This window comes from Mustela putorius, unplaced genomic scaffold (genome assembly GCF_011764305.1).
Source record: "Mustela putorius furo isolate JIRA1106 unplaced genomic scaffold, ASM1176430v1.1 tig00000228_pilon_pilon_pilon, whole genome shotgun sequence".
NCBI lineage: Eukaryota > Metazoa > Chordata > Mammalia > Carnivora > Mustelidae > Mustela > Mustela putorius.
The window spans coordinates 32588806-32610751 of NW_025421322.1; the positions used below are offsets into that span (position 1 = coordinate 32588806).

The 21946-nt window shown below is 35.6% G+C and overlaps 1 protein-coding gene across 4 annotated transcripts in view; it reads left to right on the forward strand.

The window, feature by feature from the left end:
* The window catches only part of PHF20L1 (PHD finger protein 20 like 1), a 75419-nt gene that overhangs the window by 6926 nt on the left and 46547 nt on the right, over positions 1–21946 (forward strand). For 3 of the 4 annotated variants that reach the window (XM_045078145.1, XM_004743581.3, XM_004743583.3), the window contains exons 3-7: positions 12766–12937; positions 13080–13164; positions 16405–16493; positions 16728–16805; positions 21254–21467. In XM_045078145.1, the coding sequence (XP_044934080.1) occupies positions 12766–12937; positions 13080–13164; positions 16405–16493; positions 16728–16805; positions 21254–21467 (638 nt within the window). The remainder of the gene's footprint in view (positions 1–12765; positions 12938–13079; positions 13165–16404; positions 16494–16727; positions 16806–21253; positions 21468–21946) is intronic. The other variant, XM_004743584.3, reaches the window with a different exon arrangement.

A 21946-nucleotide genomic window follows, 5' to 3' on the forward strand; every position in this document is an offset into this window, starting at 1 on the left:
AAGTAGTTACTCTACAGCAAGTGATTTATGAAAACAAAAAAAAATTCAAGTAATATAAAATTTGAAATGCAGAATTAATTTAAAGCATTCAGATGAGTTAGGCTCTTCTGACCTTTTTTGGTAATATTTCTATTTAATTCTCTTATAGATCTAAAGGAAAGGAAAATGAAAAATTAAAAAAAAATTGTGACGCTGTCTCCAAGTATCAGAGTTTGATAGAACAGTGTAAAATTTGAATTGACAAATGCTATTTCCACACATGGGAGTTTTTTGAACTGTATGGAACATTTTCAAATGTGAGTTTTTAAGATGTTCATTACCAGAATTTTTACAGTGTGGAAAATTGAGGATATTTAGACTATAACAAGTATAAATGCTTTTTAATTTAGGTAAAAGTACATTATTTTCTGAATAAAAAGGGTTGCTTTTTCCTAATTGAATTTAACTATTCAAAGGCAAACATTAATATAAATAAGTTGTGTTTTCTGTATTTGGAGTAGAAGAGTACTCCTGAAAAGTAGTATGTTGATCAAATTTAAAAACCAGTATCATTTTTAAATTTTACTTTAGGTGAGTTTGAAACTTGTAGAAACCTTAGGTGAATACTTTTAAAATAGGAAATCTTTTGCTAATATGAATAAAATTCTTGAATATTGGGTTTTCCTAACTGTATATTTGAAAAAGATTCTTTTGAGTCACTGCCTACCTTTGAAAGCCTAATTAGAGCTGTAGACTCAGAAAAATGTACATCATATTTATATGCCAAAAATACTGAGTTATATATTACAGGTGGTCATAGAAAACTTATCCATGGGCTCCAGATTAAGACTCTTCTAGCAGAGAATTTCAAATTGAAATCTGTATGATATGTTTTTTTAATTCTGAGATTTTTACATTCTGAAAGTCACTAATTTTTTTTTTTTTTTTTTTTTTTTTTTTTTTTTTTTTTTTTTTTTTTTTTTTTTTTAAAGATTTTATTTATTTATTTGAGAGAGAGAGACAGTGAGAGAGAGCATGAGTGAGGAGAAGGTCAGAGGGAGAAGCAGACTCCCCATGGAGCTGGGAGCCCGATGCGGGACTCGATCCCGGGACTCCGGGATCATGACCTGAGCCGAAGGCAGTCGTCCAACCAACTGAGCCACCCAGGCGTCCCTGAAAGTCACTAATTTTGAATCTGAAGATCTAAATGAGCTCCGTTTAACCATCAAGCAAGTCTGCATCAGTGCACAAAGACTGTAGTTAACTTAATTTGTTAAAATTTTCATCAGTAAGCGCCCTATAAACTTTTAAAGTGAAGATCTTTCTCCTCCTCCCCTCAAAAAATATAGAAAGCAAGGTTAGACAAGGGTCAGAGTACATGTATTCATTATAAAATACACCTGGTTCTTGTTCTTACTCTGTTGTTCTTTTCATTATATTGATTTATTTTCTATAGAGCTTTTTCTTCTCTGCTCAAGTTTTTTGCTTATCCTAGTTTTCTTGGAAGGTGAGAGAAAACAAATCCAGGGAAAAGTAAGTTTAACTGGAAGTCAGGAGATAACGGGTTCTCAGTGCTGTTCTGTTGTGAACTCTGCGACTCTGGAAAGTTAGTTCTCTGCTTTAATGTCCTTAAAATGAGGGTGTGACATATTAGGTAATCTTTCAGGTCCCTTGAATTAGAAACTCAGATTTCTCTTACCTACTTTCCATGTAGGGAGGGAGGATTTTTTAAATCTCACTTTTGGATGGGTAAGTAGCATAGACTTGAGGCAGAAGTAAGAGACAAAAAGTAGAAGTCATACATAGTTTGCTCAAAACTGCTGGGCACTAAAAGAACTTTGAGAAAAAATGAGTTGAAAAAGTAGGGAAAGGTGAATCTAGTTTGGAACAAAAATAATAATTTTGAAGGTTGGAGTATAGTGGTATTGGGGCACATGGTTACCCTTTCTCCTTCCTGCTCTCCCACTCATTTAAATACTTCCATTGTGTAGTTCTGAAATTACATAGTCATAACTATTGGCTTAGAAAAGTATATGTAACTAGTCAGATGCTTTAACTCCTTAATTTTCCATGTGGTAATAATTCATTGATTGATTCTCTTGCAAAGTTCACTGATGCTGTAGTTTTTTTGTGTTTTTGTTTTTGTTTTTGTGGTTGGTTTTTTTTTTTTGGCTGGGGGGGGGATGCTGTAGTTTTGAAAGTGATTCAGGTGAAGTCTAGAAGAGTGAGTCTCAAACTTAGCTTCCTGGGATTCACCTAGAAGGTTTGTTAAACATAATCACTAAGCCAATATCCAAAACTTGTGATTCAGTAGGTGTGAAGTGGGGCCCAGTAATTTGCCTTTCTAAAAAGTTTCTGGGTGATGCTGCTGCTGCTTCTCTGGGAACAGCATGTGAGAACCACTGGCCTAGAGTGTACAGAATTATTAACCGAAAGATAAAGTTTTTTGAGTTGGATAGCAGTGGAAATATCCAGGATTATTTTTGAATTTATAGTCTATTTTTACTTCTGTTAGTTGGAAGAAGTAAAGTGTAAATACTTGGCAAAGTGATGCCTGATTCAAAACTTTTTTTTTTTTTTTTTGCTGTTTTCCAGTAAAATAGAGCATACTGATCTACATGAATTTCATGTGCTTCAGTTTTCTTGCTCTTCCAATTGCTGTAATTACCACTACATGACTGGATAGTTGGATTTAGATTCTTGTTGCTGTGGGTGGGAAAAAGACTGTCCCTGGTTTTAATTAATTATGGATCGCTGTTGTGAGATTGTAACTTCTATAATGATTCAGAATATATAGGAAATACTCAGTATGTCACTAGAATTTTATAAGGAGCCTGTCATGTATGGAATGATCTTTACCAGTTTAGAAATGACAGATCTGAGGTTTGGAGATATTAACTTTTTTATTCCAGTTCATCTGGAGTAAAAGTCAGAAAAATCATCTTATAGCCAGGTTCTTTTGACTGTGAGTCTGGTGATCTCGTTACAATAACCTGTTGCCACACATAGGGACTCCCTGAGGTTTGAGCCTCAGCTTCAGGGAGTAAATGGGCTCAGTGTTCATAGGCTATCTTAATTCCTGACTTTCTCTAGTGATATGTATCTGTCTGGTGTTTAGAAGGGCCCTGAGGTCCAGCATGCCCATATCATTCTTGTTCTGTGGAATTGGCTTTTGCAAGGCAGGTTAATTGCTGGCCTGTCTGTCCTAGAAACCCTCCTTCTCAAGCTCACCTTTGAATCGAGCCTTCAAGCTGATCATTTCCTGGCCTCCTTCACAAATGCATAGTAACGTAAAGTCCAGGAACCTCGGTCTTATTGTGCTGTGCTCTGTGTGTCAGTGTGTGCGTGCACACTACACTTATATAATGGCAGGGGTTGGATTGGAAGAGAAGACGGTTTTATTTGCTTATCTGACATTTGATTGAAGGTCGGCCGTCATGTAGCACATGCTTTCAACTCTGAAAAATGTTTAGCAATTCTGGTTTTGCTGAGTAGTCAGAACTGGTATCTACAGATGCTGAAAAGTTTTTAATTTTGTTTTTGATTCTTGAAGTGAGAAAAAAATACTCAGTTTTAAATATCAGTAGTATAATATTTTTAGAAGCACTTAAATTGATATTGAAGAGACAGCTTAGTTTTGCTATTGTTCATAAGGGTTCTAGTTTTTAGTACTTTTATATGACTTTTTATTTCAAAGAACTATTGACTATCCCTACTATCACCTTCCATAGATCATTATTCAGCAAAAAGAACTTTTCTTTTTATTAAATTAGAAATTGATATGCCAGTATTATGTTATTTCAGTAACTATAATTAATTCAACTTTGAGAGAATTGTTGCAGTGAATTTGAAGAAAATTTGGATATTTAATATTCAATGTGTCTTAAAAGTCTGTTTTTTCATTGCCAAAAAGCTAACCCTCTTTAATTAAAAATGAATCTGTTCTAGTTCATTATGGTTCGGTAAGGTAACAAAGTATAAGCTTCTTACATGAAGTGATTTTATCCCTAAAGATACCCAGCAGAGCTTACTGAATTTTGGCAGGTTGGTAAAGAATGAACCCAGAGTTTTGGGGATATCATGAGATGTGGTTACTGTAATTTTGGCAAGGGAATTATGACTTAGGAGGCAAAAACCAAGTATAGGATTATATTTGTCAGACTAGTTTAGTAAATATTATTTTTAAAGTCACTTAGTGTTTTTCTTAGTTCTATAGGAAATCATACTCTATAGATTCCTTCCTGTATTGGGCTTGGGGGGGGGCAGAGGGAGAGGAGAGAAAGAATCTTAAGCAGGTTCCACACTCAGCATGGCACCCCACACAGGGCTTGATCTGATAACTGCAAGATCTTTTTTTCTTTTTTAAAGATTTTTATTTATTTATTTATTTGAGAGAGAGCATGAGAGGAGAGGTGGTCAGAGGGAGAAGCAGACTTTCCATGGAGCTGGGAGCCTGATATGGGACTCGATCCCGGGACTCCGGGAACGTGACCTGAGCCGAAGGCGGTTGCTTAACCAACTGAGCCACCCAGGCGCCCCACAACTGCAGGATCTTGACCTGAGCCCAAACTGAGAGTTGGATGCCTAACCAACTGAGCCATCCAGGTGCCCCGGATTCCTATCTTAATTTTTAAATTTATATTATAACAATCTGTATACACAATGAAATATTACATCTCCATCACATGTAAGAAAGGATGGATACCCAGCTTTTGCATCAACGTGAATGGGACTGGAGGAGATCATGCCGAGTAAAATAAGTCAAACAGAGAAAGGCGGTTATCATATGGTCTCATTTATTTGTGGAACAGAGGACATGAGGAGAAGGGAGTAATGAAGGGGGAGAAACTGGAGTGGGAGACGAACCATGAGAGACTGGGGACTCCCAGAAACAAACTGAGGGTTTTAGAGGAGATGGAGGTTGGGGAGCTGGGTGAGCCTGGTGACAGGTATTAAGGAGGGCATGGATTGCATGGAGCACTGGGTGTTATGCAAACAATGAATTATGGAACACTATATCAAAAACTAATGATGTACTGTATGATGACTAATACAACACAATTAAAAAAAAAATCTAAAATTTATAGCAATTTTGAAACACCCTAAAGGTTAAGCTACTCTTTTCTCAGACTCTTATATTTTAATGCGGTGTTTCATACTTAGGCACAGTTGAGATATAGTACACCTTTTGTCTTGAGAAGTTCTAATAATAAAACGAGCCTTTCTATGCATAGGGAGATTTTGTTTTGTTCTGTGTAATTATATCTGTTTTCTGTACTCTTTGGGCTAACAAAAACCAACTTTAGGCATTTTGTATCAAAAACACTTATATAAAATTGAATTTTCAAGAAAAAATAAACAGGATATAATGTGACTTTCATCTTACTTTTGTTTTCAGTACCTCTTGGTAAGAGCACCCTATATTTGAAACACTGCAGTAAGTGTGATAGGAGTTGAAAATCATCAGTTGGCAAGATGCCGAATATATATTGCACAGTCTTTAAAGACAGACAAACCTCAGTTCGAGATCTGCTTAAATATCTGTTTTTACTTGAGCAAGTTACTTAACGGTTCAGAGCCTCTGTGACCTTTCTCTAATAACTGGAAGCAGTAATAGTACCTAACTCAGAAAGGTTCTTTGAGGAGTAAGCAAGATGAGTGATTATTAAAATCTTATCATGGTTTTTGTCAATCAGAGGCACTTAATAAATGTTAGGTTTAATGAAAAAAAAATAGCATGAATATTGGTTATTTTATGTAGAGAGGAGTCTGCTTGGGAGACGAGTGAATGTAAATCCTTAAAACTTGAATCAGTAGGTATATAAGCACCTATAGCTACCTGTAGTAGTAAAATAATTTTTTAAGTGCTAAATATTAAGAAATAGGAACTAAGTGGACGTCAACCTGCTAGAGTTTTGAGTTTTGTTGCAAAAGTAATGAAGAATTTGGTCCTGTTGATTTGAACAAAGTATATGAAATATACAGACTTGTGGTACAATACCAGAAGTATTTTTGGTGGCATTTTTTTGGGGTAGAGTAGGAAAGGAATTCTTGATAGTCTAATTAAGTCTTGCGGTGGGAGATGGTAATGAGTAGAGAGTAGGTGTAGGCACTTTGATTGGTTAGAACTGACTGTGAATGAATGTAGGGATGGCAGGAGATTGAGGTGCTAGGGAGGTGGACAGCAGTAGGAGTTTGAATCCCGGGATCTGAAATGAAACCTTTATTTGAAAGGTGGTGGCATCAAGGTTCTAAAGGAAGTCAGTGTGGCTAACTCGGATCTTACCTGTTCTTTGCTGCAAAGGTCGTGGACAGATAGGCAGCGGGGTGGTCTGGCGGCTTAATACTGGACATGTGTCCTGGGGGTGGACGCCTCTGAAAAGAGGATGTGAGGGATGATGTCATGGGACGCTTAGAATTCAGTGTTGGAGAAGATGTGATTTTTGACATACAAGCTATTATCTGAATGTTCTGGAAAGTCTAGATTCTTTTACTTCCATTTGGGAATGTCAGATTTGAATTACTCATAAGAATTGTTTTCATGTGTTGTTCTTCAAGTGTGAAACAACTTAGCATGCACTACCTAAAAGCACTCCGTCTAAAAATACTATAATAATACTAGGTGACATTGTTCTTGTAGTTTAATCAGTGAGTTAGTTGGTTGAAGAGAATGTTTTTGAAAATTACAAAGTGTACTATAAATTAAAATTGCTTCCAGGAGGCTAAAATTTTAAAAGGTTACTATGTTATAAGAATATTATGTTTGGTTTACATTCTGCATTAATTTTATAATTGGCAAATAATTCTCCTCCTGACATTTGTATGTGAGGGAGTTCTGTATTTCTAGTTGTCCTAATGTGTTTTAGCCATTTTTTTATGACACATTAGAGTTTCTTGCTTGTGAAGTCCTTATCCACAGAACTGTTTTGAGTTGTTAATCTTGACTCCCTAAATTTTCTCTTAACATTAACATTTGGATTATGTATAAATCAGATTTCAAGTGTGTTTCACTTTTTTTAGTTAGGAGAACATCTAATTTAGGTATTCTTGGTACTATATATCTTTGCTATTTGACTGTAACATAGCTTTACTATTTCACTAACATTGTATGGTAATTGTGTTCCCTTATTTGGTTCTCTTTTTCCCTCCCCTCCTTCTTGAATTTGAGTTTATTGATTGGAATAATATTTTTATTTGTAGCTTTATTCCTACTTCAGTGTTTGGCACATAGTGAATTAGAGACTCAGTGTTTATTGGGTTAAATGAAACAAATGAGGAACTGTCAATTTTTAAATTTACATATCTTAGAAATTTTATTATCCTATCAGTATAAACAAATGACTATTATTTAAAATACACAGTTTGAATAACTGTTGGGGCATGTTTTTAAAATACACTGCCTTTTTGTTGGGGTGGGGGGCAAAAGGTGGCTCAGTTGGTTAAGCTTCAGACTTTTGATTTTGGCTTAGGTCAGGATGCCAGGATTGTGAGATTGAGCCCTGCATCACCTCTGTGCTCAGTGGGGAGTCTGTTTATAATTTTCTCTCTCCCTCTATCCCACACCTCCGCTTGTTCTCTCTCTCAAATAAATAGATAAATCTTAAAAAAAAAAAAGGTAAAGTATTTTGCCTTTTTGATTAATGTGGCATTTATTTCTTAGAGTGAATTCCAATGGTCTTTAGGACATTAATAATGTCTGGCCTGTTCAGTGGATTGTTACCTATCAATGAGTAGTTAAGAACTCCATCTGGTGGCTTAAGTGCAGGAGGCCTTAACTGTGTTAAGGAATTTCTCTTGTCATTTCCTCATGGTTGACTTTCTTATATCCAGACCTTTACCTGTATTGATAATCAAATGAGATGACAGATCAGAATGAGTTCAAATAATGTTTAATTGCTTTACTGTTAATATATTGAATATAATTTTTTTTAATAGCCGCGTGCCCATTTTTTTTTCCTTCCAAGGATAGTGGAGCACCTGTATTATGAGTGTTAATAGATAATTTTGCTTTCCAGAAAGATTTTTGTTTTTAATCACGGACCCCTTTAAAAATCTGATTAAAATTGGGATCTCCTACTTCAAGGGAATACTGGTTGGCAGCTACATGAAACATAGCATTTTGCATACAGCCTCAGGGCATTGTGATCTCTTGATGTAGTCAGAAAATCAGGACCTGCCCATGTAAAACAGGTGAGCTAGTACAGCAATTCATCTGTAATGGTAATTCCCACCTTAGATTTCTTATATTTTCTTTGTGTTTTGACAACACTAAAGAGTTGATACTGTAGGGAACTAATGCAGTATATTCAGTGTATTTGGTTGTCAGTGGGTTAGTGGATTTGGTCCAGAATCCTTAGATATTGCTACTCTGAACAGTCTTTTACAAGTGGGAGATAACCAGTAACAGTGTTAAAATGCTGGTATTCTCAGATGAGGCAATAAAGCATTATTAAGAGTTCAGAGAAGGGGGAGCGCCTGGGTGTCTCAGTGCGTTAAAGCCTCTGCCTTCGGCTGGGTCATGATCTCAGGGTTCTGGGATCGAGCCCTGCATCAGGTTCTCTGCTCCGTGGGGAGCCTGCTTCCCCCTCTCTCTCTCTTTGCCTGCCTCTCTGCCTACTTGTGATCTATGTCTGTCAAATAAATTAAAAAAAAAAGTTCAGAGAGGATGAAAATAATTTTTATTCTCGGTATTGAATTTGTTCTGCTCAGTAATTATAGCCACAGTTTAACTTGACATTACAGGACTTTGACTACACTAACTCAGAAAAGACCATCTACCATCATGATCTGTCAATTGCATCAAAATGATGCTGCTGTAGGGCAAGATAGAGAGGCACTTGTGAATACATTCATTCAATAGTATTGTCATTCATTGTGTGTATCAAGGCATTGTTACTATGGACCATTTGCTAGAACAAGGAAATCCTTTCACTAAATCAGATTATATGTTAAGTTGCCATTTTGTGCATTTTACATGTAATAGCAAAGATTTTGATGTTAGGGTTTATGTTTTGTTTTGTTTTTTCCTGAGGTGTCCGTGAAGACCAAAGTAAGGGATTTCCTATTTGTAGAATGACAGGGCATTTCATCAGTTTATTATTGCAAAGCCCTTCAGTTTGAACCTAGCTAATAAGTCCAGTCTGATGTCGCACTGTTCACACTACTGCCGATTGTGTCGTCTAGCCAAAGGGAATGGTTTCCTCGAACTGCCCCTCCAATCTTTGATCAAGAGTTTCTTAAGGACAGACACCTCATTCTGCTTCTGTCTGAAACCTCATTATGTGGCTGATTGCCTAACATTGGTTTTAAGTTAATGAACGTTGATTGACTAACTGAAAGTGTGTACACTTTACCTTTTTTTGTACCTTGTTCATTAAGTCTAAATCCAAGAAGTCCTAATCAAGATCAGCGTAGATAATGTCTCCCAGGAACATTCAGTGAATTCGTCAGTTTTCTCTGAGCTATTATTAATAGCATCTTATATAAAATTTTTGTATTTACTTACCAGTGCACCATATATGATATAATTACTTTGATATAGGCATTATCCCATTTCTCCTGTAGGCTTTTGTGCCAGTTGTTTTTGGCTGTGAATACCCTACCATGTGTATTCTTGGATTGTGTTATCTATACCTTGGATGGTTACCAGGATCCAAGGAGATAAGGTATATAAAGAGCAGTTGACACTGAGTAAGGAAAGAACATAGAGCTAAACTAACATACATGTAAATGTTCTGAATTTGTTCTCTCCTTATCTGACTTTAAGCTAAACTCCTTGAAGGTAGGTAGGAATTATGTTTCCTCTTCTACAGCAACAGTACCTAGCAAGTGTCTTAGTCTTATTAGATGCCCAAATTTATGTGGAATGAATGAATAGAAACTTAGTCATCCTTGATAATGGTAATATTTATGGCACTTTTATTTAAGATTCAAAATTTGATTAGTAAATGTTGTAAGAATAGAGATAATCTTGGGTATTTGTGTTACTCAATTCTTGGTCTTCATCTGAAGTTTACCTGTCATTCTCTAGATATTTATGTAAAGAGTACATAATATGCTATAAATTATCCTGAAGCAGTTCCCCAAAATACAATTTTTAGTCTGGTTGTTACATCAGGCATCCTGACAGTGAAAGGAATTTGAAATATTTTAGGAAAACTCTAAGTCACTTAAAAGTGCAACCCAGATTTAAATTATTTGAACTTACTTGGATTCTAACTCTTTGCCAAATCCAGTCAAGTTATGGAAATAAAGTTGTGTTTAACTCTGTTACTGTGGACCATTCTTATTTGGAGCATTGTTTTAAATATTTGGAATTGTTTACATTTAGAATTGAAGGAACCTAGAGATTAAACCCCTAACGTTTGTTCAAAAATAAAAAGATGTGATAATAAACAGGTGGAAATAGAAATTTGTCCATTTTTGTAATTGATAGAAAATCTTCTTACAATGATGAAGTGGCCAGTGAATACTGGAAAATACACTAAAGGGCATTCTTACCTCTAGGCTTCCCTCAGTGCTAGTGGCAGTTTTTATGTTTTAAGAACGGGAGGAGTGAAAACATACAATGAGAGCAACATTGTAGAAGTCAGTCATGAAAGCATTGATTCTCAGTGGGTGAGGCTGGCGTGTTCCCCTGGGGGAGTATGTTAATTCCCTGTGTTTTCTTGTGTTGTGTATGCTTTTCTTTAACAAAATGTTTCTTCATCCATACCCATTCCCCCAAAAAAAGACTGAGAAGACTAAGCTCTAACTTAAGGTTATAACATTGACAGCCTTCTTAGTTCTGAAGATCTGTACAGATAGTCTTTAACATCACTTCTTGTTCATCCCGAGTAATAACATCACTTCTTGTTCATCCCGAGTAATTTGCGAGTGGCTGGTGTGTGTCTTGTCATTGGACTAGATGTTGGGGGATACAAGGATACACATATCTCTTATTCCTTGAAGCTAACAGGTCAGGAGGTATCTTCTAAAATCTTGTCCCTTACAGCTCTGGTAACACCAGAAATGTTAAAAGTTTTGCGATAAAAGGATCAGCTATTTCTTTTACTTCGGTAATAGTAAATGTTTTATCTCCAAGTTGATAGGACCAAGAAACCTTTAAAGAAAACAATGTAGCTTGTTCTCTAGTATTTTCCCAAGCTATTTAACCACCAGGTCAGGGGTATTAACATTGCAAGGGCTGTAAATGCTGTGCTGCACATAGTTTAGGAACCTGCACTGAAATCGATATTGGCCAGGTGGGTGCAGTGAGAGCAGCTGGGGCCAAGAGCTGGGAGGGCTTTACGCATGAGATTACGCACTCCAAGCCTGGAATGAGTAGCAGAAATGGAATAGTGGGGGAGGCAGTTTAGGGCTAGGCAGAAAGAACAGTGTACAAATGCACAAATGTTTGACAGAGCTTGGTGTTTTTGAGGAAGTCCCAAGCAGTTGAGTATCATTAAACCAAAGTGGGGAAAGAAGCTACACCAAAGGACTTGGGGCCTTTGAAATGTTTAAGAAGCCTTGAATAGCATGAGCGATGTTTAAAGCCTGTAGTAATCGGTTCCCAAATTTCAAAAATAAAAAGATGTGATAATAAACATGTGGAAATAGAAATTTGTCCATTTTTGTAATTGATAGAAAATCTTCTTACGGTTATGATGTGGCCAGTGAATACTGGAAAATACACTAAAGGGCATTCTTACCTCTAGGCTTCCCTCAGTGCTAGTGGCAGTTTTTATGTTTTAAGAACGGGAGTTAAAATTTCAGAGTTATGTAAGATCTGTCATACTTTATGGTGAAAACCAGTTCTCCATAGGGGGAAGAAAAATTCCTGATTTATCAAAAACTCGCAAAAATATGAAATTATTATGGCTGAATCATCTACCATGTGCTGCTATTAAATTCTTAAGGTTATTTAATGATACTTTTGAAAAATTTTTGAGTCATCTGTGAACATTTAATATGGTACATTAGGAACGATGAGGCAATTTTCCATGTTGAAAGTTTCAAGTTAACTAATTTCTATTTTAGAATTTATTGTAGGAGAATCATCACACTTAAAGACAGAACAATGTGATGTTTTTTTATATTTTAGAATTTAAAGTTTAACTGAGCTTTCCCTGCTATCATTGATCTGCATTATTAAATATCAGAAAGTACACAGAAATAGAAAAAAACAAAGTGGTTTTGTGTCATTAAAGAGACAAATGTGCATGTTGGTATTTTTTGCTGACAAATTCATTTTACATACTTATAATTCTACTAAACACAGTGCTGCTACTTGTTTACATTTTCCCATGTAAATTTTTTGTAAATACCACATTTAAAGACTATATAACGTATCATTCAGAGGATATACCAATGTTTGTGTAGCTGTAGATAGTCTTCAGTTTTTCTAAGTATATTTTTAGATGGTTTCTATTTTCTTTGTTATTATAAATATTTTGTATATATAGTTCCAGAATTGTAATGGTTGAGTCAAAAAGTGGGAATATGTTTAAGGCTCCTGAAGCGTATTTTTGAATTACTTACCAAAACAGTGCAAGTGATTTTTATTTCCACTGGGAGTGTATTGAAATATTTATTTCACTAGGTATTGAGACCAATCATGTAAAAAAAAAAAATAACAAAGCAAACTTTGTTGGTTCAGTAGTTTAAAAATCTGGACCCATATTGTTCTGTTTATGGTTTTTATGGTGAGCAATATTTCAGTTAAATTATCCTTTTTTTTTTTAAATACTTTGTGTAAACAAACGTTAGAATTTTTTTTTTAATATAAAGCTGCTTTTTATTTTGGAGGTATCCATCACGAATTGAAAAAATCGACTATGAGGAGGGCAAGATGTTGGTCCATTTTGAGCGTTGGAGTCACCGTTATGATGAATGGATTTACTGGGATAGCAATAGGTTGCGACCGCTGGAGAGACCTGCATTAAGAAAAGAAGGGCTAAAAGATGAGGAAGATTTCTTTGTAAGTAGAACTTTTCCATTTGGCAGCCATATAATGATACATTTCAAAAGGAATTCTGTTAAATATTACAAAAGCTTAATTTTATAAAGGAAACGCTTATTTATTATTACATGGTATTGATCTCAAAAGTTGTTTAAAATAGGATTTTAAAGCTGGAGAAGAAGTTCTGGCTCGCTGGACAGACTGTCGCTATTACCCTGCCAAGATTGAAGCAATTAACAAAGAAGGTATGTATTTGAGGTGGTCTGAGATTTACAGTGGGATTAATAGTTAAATTTAACTGGATTTCTAATTTTAATTAATGTGTGTAATTGTTACATATGGTGGTTACTTCTCTTTGTTTCAAACTTTACTTTCCTACTAATATTCTTTTTTTGGGAGTATTTTATTTGTAGTATATAGGATAACATGACACCTGATCTACTGCCAAAATAAATTTTATATTAAGAGCAATAGTTAGGAGTGGTGGATAGTTGGTTAAAACTGTGCAGCATTCAGTTCACAGGTTTACATTGTATGCATTTTATTTCTTATTCTCATCTTCTTTATTTCTGCTTCTGTTTGTTAGCCAACAAACAGAGCCTCAACCAGAATGTGAGGGAAGATTAAAGATCAAAGGAAATTCAAATCAGGTTACCTTGGAAGTAAAATGCGGTAGAGTGTTTTCTGAGGAAGGAGTGTGAAAATTTATCAGTTTGAGGATTTCCTTTATTGGATCTTTTCCCTGCTCCTTTTCTTTATTTCTACAAATAAAATTGGGACTGTTAAGTTTCCTAATAGCCTTTGTGGTATCTAATGCTGATATTGAGCAAAAATTACTGAACTGATCAGAAATGTTGACAATAACACAGAAATCAGGTGTGTTAGTATGGCCGAAGGCGAATACTTATGTTGGGACAGATATGTATTGAAGAAAACAACAAAACAAAACAAAAAACAACTTCTAGACTGATTAATTTGGAAAGACTTGAGAATTAGTATTTAAATTAGTATTAAGAATATACTTAAATATTTTATTTTTAAATTTCGTATTTAAAATTTCACTTTAAAAAGCTATAAAATAGTTTACAAGTATATTTTTCAAGTCAGTAACACATTAGTTTTCTATAATGATTATTTTTTAAACATGACCACTCATTCATTCTTTTCACTGAAGAAACACATTGAGTGGCAGCTTCTTTGCAACAGGAGCATTTAATCTAAGTAAGGTGATGCTTCCTTTAAACCTGAAAGACAGACGAGTCAGCTAGATAAAGAAGGAATGAATGGCTTTTTCAGACAGGAGAAAGGTATATTGCAGGAGAGCAGAAGAGAGGCTTGTCACTTTTTAGGAATTGCAAGACTTTGATGTGACTGGAGTGAAAGAGCCCTTTAAAGGGAAGAGAATATCAGAAGAGGTGGAGAAGAGAAGCAAAGATCTGTGTATGCAATGTCTTGTTGCAGAATTTGAATTTTATTTGGAGATGATGGGCAAGAACTGTGGAAGGTATTTGAGCTGAGGAGATTTAAAGTAACAAACTTGAGAAAAAATGGGAGGTAAGAGGAGATAAAAGGGGAAAACATTTAAAGAGAGAAAGAATGTTAGGTGTGGCAAAGTAAATCGTTGTTTAGCTTGAAATTATGACATAACTTTACAAAGGCCTATTCCAATGTATTGTTTTAAGGAATTGAAATAACAAATATGGCTATGATTTTACTACCTACCACTAGTCACCTTACTTCCAGAAGAGTTGAGAGGCATCTCCATTGTTAGGTTTGCGGGTCACTTGCTTCCATGCTTAGAGCTCTTTGGGAGTGTAGCATATTACAAGTCCGTGTGCACATACACTTGCAGTGCCCTCAGAAGCAAAGCCCCCATATTTTATCCTATCCCATTTGTCCATGGGCATAGACAATAAAATTAAAATTGCACTGGTGGAAGAATGAAGACACTTACTGCAGTCTCTGCCATTTCAGGAGGAGTTTAAGTAAGCCCTTAGTGAAATATTGACAGGTGTAATTTCTTTTTAAAAAGTCTCCATTGTAGGTATTTGTCTTGTGATTTCTGTATGTTCCACATGGTGGATGAACCTGCTTACCGTGCCCAGGCCTCCAAAGAAAAACCAGGCAAAGGATGCCTTCAAGAGGCCTTCTGTTCACTGTAGGAACTAAACAAAATGAACACAAATAGACATTAAGGTGTTTGAAATATGTCTTAGAGAAATTGAAGAGGAGGGACAGATCTGTAAACTGGAAGGCACAGGAAGTGTTCATATTATGGGTGGGATTTGAAGAGCTGTTCCTTGAAGAATAGGTTGGAGAGAGGAAAGGAGAAAGGCATCACAAGAGCAGAAGCAGTGTGATCAGCAGTGGGGAGGGATGCATGTCCGGTTGGCATAGTGTGGCGCCTGCTCTCCTCTGGAAGGCCGTTACTGAAGAAGGAAGAGGACAGGTGCAGGAATGAGGGTAGTATCATGTATGGTGTATGTATGTATGGTTCGGTATTCTCAAAATTTTATCAGTGTTTTTATATCCTTGCTACTCTGTGGGTCAGTTTTTTCCCATAACTTGGGTCTAGATCTTTATATCTGTAATACTGTGAATTATGCTAATTATAGAAAAGATGAAATCCTATGATGTTCAAATTGCAAAATTAAGGAAAATCTTTATACATCTATATCTGGCTTTGGTGCCAACTTCTAAGCCAATCATACTTACCACACTTATTGTTTATACTCCTTTTGTAAAGGTCTAGTATCTGTTAAAGTGGCTCTCAGCCCTCATTTGTACAGAAATGATAGAAAATTATTGAAATTTCTTAAGTATAAAATCTGTGTAATTTATATGTTTTGTGATAGTACTGACTTTTGTTGACTTGAAAACATGGTCTCTGTAACCAAAAGTGAATATACTTTGTGATTGTCGTGAGAACACAGTCTCAAGCCCTAAAAGCAGAATGAGTGAGTGGGAGAGGCATGGGCATGGGGATGTAGCTATGGCTGTGCTGCTGTTTAGTGGACTGCTGTGGACAGAGCCTTCAGCCTCCCTGGAATTCAGTGTTCTGACCTGCAGAGCAACAGTGTCATCTAGATGGCCTGTATTTTCTAACTTCAAAGCTTGTGGATCTGATTCGTACTTGCTAGTTCGTTAATAGAACACGTTATTCGCGAACAGAATAATCTTTCCTTGAGTAAATGACTTTTTTTTTGTCTATCGGTTCTTTCTCTCTAAAAAGAAACTTTCAAAGAGAGCAAAGGATAATTCCTATAGATAGATAATTCCTTGGGATTTCTTTGTAAATAATGATTTTATTAGGGGAAAGGGAAAATAAACTTTAACCAACTTGGTGGAGTTCTTAATGGGTGTGTGTTTGCAGTTACTGCAGTTAGAGTGTATATGCTTCTGTCAGGGCATTACTTGTTAGATTTCAAGTGTTGCTGTAAAATTCAGTTGTATTTTCTAATGATTATGACTTGCTCCTGTTTCAGGAACATTCACAGTTCAGTTTTATGATGGAGTAATTCGTTGTTTAAAAAGAATGCACATTAAGGCCATGCCCGAGGATGCTAAGGGGCAGGTAAGGGTGCTCAGCATTCCTAGCTACCCAAAGGGATGTCTTCTTGAATGGTGACAATCAAAAAAAGTTTTTATATATATATTTTAAAGTGAACTAATTGTAGGATTATGTGCTGATAGCCCCAAATAGCAGCAAGAAAAAGAAGCTTAGAATGTAAAATAAATTTATACACTTGATTTTTGCTTCTTTGGCTTTAGACCTGCTAAAGTTATAGGTCACTAGTTTCTGTTCCAGGTGAAATCCCAGCATCCACTAAGCTGGTGTTGTCCTATCGACCCAGCTGGATCGTGTAACCAGTCTATGGGAAGTGAGGTAAGTGCCTTTTTTTAATTTCATTTTGTTTTTCCTGGTATATAGTATCATTTAGAAAGTTAATTTTTAATATAAAATTTTATATTGAGTTTCTTACCTTCTTCTTTCCTTTTATAAATCATAGTCATTAATCTTCTTTTAAAAGGCGCTTACCTGACACTCTAGGCTGTTTCAGGTAGGGCTTTCTGAGTCATGGGACGTAAGCAGTCTATTACATGCTTTGTCACTGCTCAAAGCAAGAAAGAACGGTAAGCATTTAAAGGAGAATCTGGGATGAAGTTAAAACCATGATTCCATTGGTTGAATATGTTTCCTGAAAAACTGGAAAGAAAAGGTGCCAGTAGAAATTTAAAAGATTTTCTTTTATGTTCTGCTGTTATTTGGGATTTTCAGCACCTGGACCTACAATTAATTTTTAAAAATTGAAAGTAATCTATGAAAATGTCTAATATGGATATATGCTACATATTTGTTCCATACTGTGCAGGGAAAAGTATCATTCTGAAATGTGTTGAAGTCATCTGGTCAGCTCCAGCCAAATGTATATCACCGCATTTAAAAAAAATGATTCCCAATAAATTCCGAGAAGTATGATTGTTTTAAATCACCTGGTTTTCAAAAATTTAGTTTTGCAGTGTTCAGCTAGCAGAATTTTCTTCCCCAGTTAATATGGAAATGCAATTTAAAATGGAATTGCTTTTGATCAGGAAATTGCTTTGTGTCTTCCTACCTGTATGTATAAATAAAATGTTCCTTTGAGCATTCCGTGGTGTGATTTCTTGGTTACTGCATAGAGAGATTGATTAAGACATTGGGAATTTAGTTTAATAGACATCTTTAATTAAATTCTCTCTCTCTCTCTCTTTTTTTTTTTTTTTTTTTGCTTTAAAGCTTTTATTTTATTCTGGTTATTCAAATGTTGGTGAGATGACATTAAGCCTAAAACTTCATTTTTTTCCAAAGTGGGATACCAAGCAATTTTTGGTAAAATTACAAGTCATAAAAATTTATGGGATGTATTGGGTGTTTACTTTTAGTAAGTAGGTACATCTGAAATACAAAGTACTGAAAGAAAATAGGGGTAACACTGCATTTTTTTTTTTTTTTTAAAGAGAGAGAGAGAGAGAGCTTGAGAGTGTGCACAGGCCAGGTTGGTGGGTGCGGAGGGGTGGGGGGGTTAGTGGTAGCGGACACAGGGCTCGATTTCACAGCCCTGAGATTACTACCTGGGCTGAAATCAGGAGTCAGAAGACTGAACCACTCAGGCACCCTGAGTAACACTATTATTTCTTTTAATTTATGTTTTTCTTCATAATTTTTAATACTGGCACACTAAAATATTGGTAGAATTGTTTTTTATAAAATGGCCTCATTTTATAAGTGTCTTTTTTTTCCCAAAAAAGTTTTTGACTTGTTTTCATGAAGGAAATATACTAAGTCAGGTGTTGTGTGGGCAGTGCTGAGAGAATCCAACTTTGCATGTATCTTGGAAATTTTCAGTACTTTGAGAATTCCTTTGTAAAGATAACACAGTAAATTTCTTTTACTAAATTAGCAAAGGATAAATTGATGCAGTATGGAGATATATTCTTCTCTAAACTTTCTGTAGCTTTTTCTGTCCTACTTTTTCTTTTTGCAAGTGTGCTGATGTAATACTAATATTAAAGATTTGCTCTTAAGGTCCTCTACTATTTATAAAAATTTTTTGCGTACATTATTTAATTGGGTTCTCATAGCAAATCCTTTGACACAGCTATGACTGATACTTCTATTTCACAGTTGAGGAATTCAGAACTTAGAGAATTGAGTGACTGACTTAAAATTTCATATAACCGTAATGCAGAGTGATTCTGAACTTACAGCTCTGTTGTCTACAGGGAGCTTTGAAGCAGATCATTAGTTCTAATTCATGGAATGATCACACCAGTTATTTTTAATAGTGGATCTTACCTGTTTAAAAATAGAAGGGCAGTATAATGGGAGAATTCTTTAATGACACAACTGCAGTGATTCCATGATTAAAAAGTCATATGACCAGGAACTTTAAAAAAATTATCTGATTGTACTTTTAAGAGCTACAATATGAATCTCTCCCAGTTTTCTGTTCAGAAAAAAGGTGGGGGAAAAAAGAGAGAAAAGAGGTGGGGATGGAATTTACCCCTGGCATTTGTCAGCATTTCTCTAACAACTTAAAAATTTCCTCACAATGTGGAACAGAGAATTAAGCACTCTCTTCATAAGACCATACAGGTATGATCTCTCTGAATTTGGCACTTTGCTAGTCCGGCTCTATTTTTGTTTCTCTTTCTGCTTTGTTGCTTATTGTCCATTTCATCGGCGAGGTGCTTTTTTTCTCTAATACTTAGTGTCAGTCTCAAGGCTCAATTTAGCTGTAGCCCTTTGACTTACTCAGACTGTTCTTGCCCCTTGTGCCTGTTCTCATACACTCTGGTTGCCGTGGCTTTGTCTAATGGGTCCTCTTCCTGGCGGTGCCCCTTGACTCCTTTCCTTCTGCCCTTGACCCTGAAGATTCCTGCTGCAGTGCTCACCTCATCTGTTATGTTTCCTGAAGCCTTCTAGTAGCCTTTCTCTTAAGTCAAGATTAATCTTTTGTTTTCTTCCGTGGTATTTTGTGTATTATTCCTCCACTGCCTCTTCTGTCACACTGTCTTATAGTTAATTTTATTTGCCTTTCAGTTCCTTATAGGTAACAACAAAAAACATGACTCTAAGTATACCTGGGATTGGACAGTACTGGTTTATCTGGTTTGTTTTATTTTGTTTTACAAATTAGAGACATAAACCTGTATTTCACAACTGTGGTTTTTTTTTTTTTTCCTTTAAGATTTTTATTTATTTGAGAGTGAGTGAGAGAGAGATCATGAACAATGGGGAAGAGGTAGAGGGAGAAGCAAACTCCCTGTTGAGCAGGAGCCAGATGCTGGGTTCCAGCCAGATCCTGCGTTCCAGGATATGGGGCTGGATCCCACCAAAGGCAGACACTTAACCGACTGAGCCACCAAGACACCCCATGTCTTAATTCACTTTCTAATAAGATATGTACTGGGGACACACTTTAAATACTGAAAAAGCTATATGCTGGTCATCTTCCAGGCAGGAGTAAAGGTGTTCCTTCTAGGCAGGAGCAGGGCCAATGCATTTTTGGGGTCTTTCAGGCAGCATCTCTTAGGAATTGTCTCACGCATGCTTAGCATGCTTCTTGGCACATGTAGCAAGGTATTCAATAGAAAGTTGGGTGAATGTTTTAGGTGCAGTCGCATGATAGTTTTAGTTCATTTTAATCATGGGGACATAACGAAACAGACTTTGTTGGTTTATTTTTAATGGCTTATTGTCTTCATATATTTTCAAGACTGAGCAGCCATCAACCTGTATCACCTAATGATTGACTTTTGCTAATGACACCTGTGAAGTAAATGCACTTGATGTTGTGAAGTAGTGTTTAGTTATATGGACTAAGAATTGAATGTATTACCCATTTTTGTTGAATTTGAGTTAGTCTCTTTGAAGCTTGGTGTTCTCAGTGGAAGATTAACTGTAGAGATAGTATAAATACTTGTTTTAAAAAAATCTTTTTGATTGTGAAAATTAAAATGTTAGCACCACTTTTTAAGTATCTTTTCATTTTTTTACAACAAGCATTTTTAGTTAAAAATAAAATAGTAATAGTAAAAATTATTTAGCAACAAACTGAGACTATAAACACAGGAAGAGTAAAGCATTCACATCTCAGAAGAAGGGCGATCCACACAAATACTAGGAAGTCGAAGAGAGAGGGAAATTCGTCTGGAGCCTGACTGCATGTATTTCCCCTTGGTCAAATCAAATGGCTCTTTTTCTTTCACTATAGTTCTAAGCTGTTGTGATAAATTGGTGTTCAAATTTTCAAAGCTTTAAGAATTAATAAAATCATACCTTGAATTCTGTGAAGTTGACCATACTGTGAGTGCTATATTCTTCCTAATAAGGAAGAGTAATTTGCTCAATGGAAATACATTTCATTTAATCTTTACAGAATTGCAACGAAAGCATTTTTCTCTTACTTCTTTTACGCTTTGTTGTATTCAGAAAAGAAATGCAATTTGCCACTTGAATCTAAAGTGCTAAGAGCACCATGCAGTGTTCCATATTTATTAAAGGGTTGCCTCTATTATTAGGTTTTATTTCTGTGAAAATATATCAAAGGAATATTTGTTACTGAATATTTTCTAAGTTTATGTAAGGTTATACAATCCCAGTAACCCATTAGATCATTAAATTTGATAATCACTGTGTTGATTTATCGTATAAATTAATTAATTCAATTTTTATATTTGTGTGCATGTGAGGGTAGCTTTGGAAATGTGAGACATGTTTTTATTCATTAGTGTAATTAAATTTTGATTAATTTTTTAATACTTCACATGTTTTGTGTTTTTCCTTTGGAGGATTGGATAGCTCTAGTCAAAGCAGCTGCCGCAGCTGCAGCCAAGAATAAAACAGGGAGCAAGCCTCGCACCAGTGCCAACAGCAATAAAGAGAAAGAGAAAGAGGAGAGGAAATGGTTTAAAGTACCTTCAAAGAAGGAAGAGACTTCAACTTCTATATCTTCTGCAGAAGTTGAGAAGAAGGAAGATCTACCCACATCTAGCGAAACTTTTGGTACAAAATATGTTCTTACGTTCATTCTTCATGGCAGGGTAAACTCGCTAGAGAGTAAGCCAGATCCTTTGGTTACCTGCAGTTGGAGGGTATGGTGGAATGATTGGGCTCTTCCCTTGCATGAGGGAAGAAGTTAACTTCTGTAGCAGGTTGCAGAGCTGAAAATTACTGTCTAATATGGGTACTGGTTAATGGGTGATCTTAGTATTCTTCAATAGAAATGAGTTCCGATTTTGACTTCTAAGTTCTTATTAGTAGGCTTTGGGGTTTTTGTTTGTTTTGTGATTTTTTTTTCCCCTTTAACTTTTTAAGTGCTTCTGCATGTATTTTAGTATGTAATATGGAAAAAGCAGTGAGTCACTTTCTTCCTGCTTTTCTTTACTAAAGAATAACTACTTAATGGTTCTTTATTTCTAATATCAGTCTGGAGAAATTTGTGTTTTTTAAAGTTCTGTGTTAAGCACAGGTAAAAATTAAGT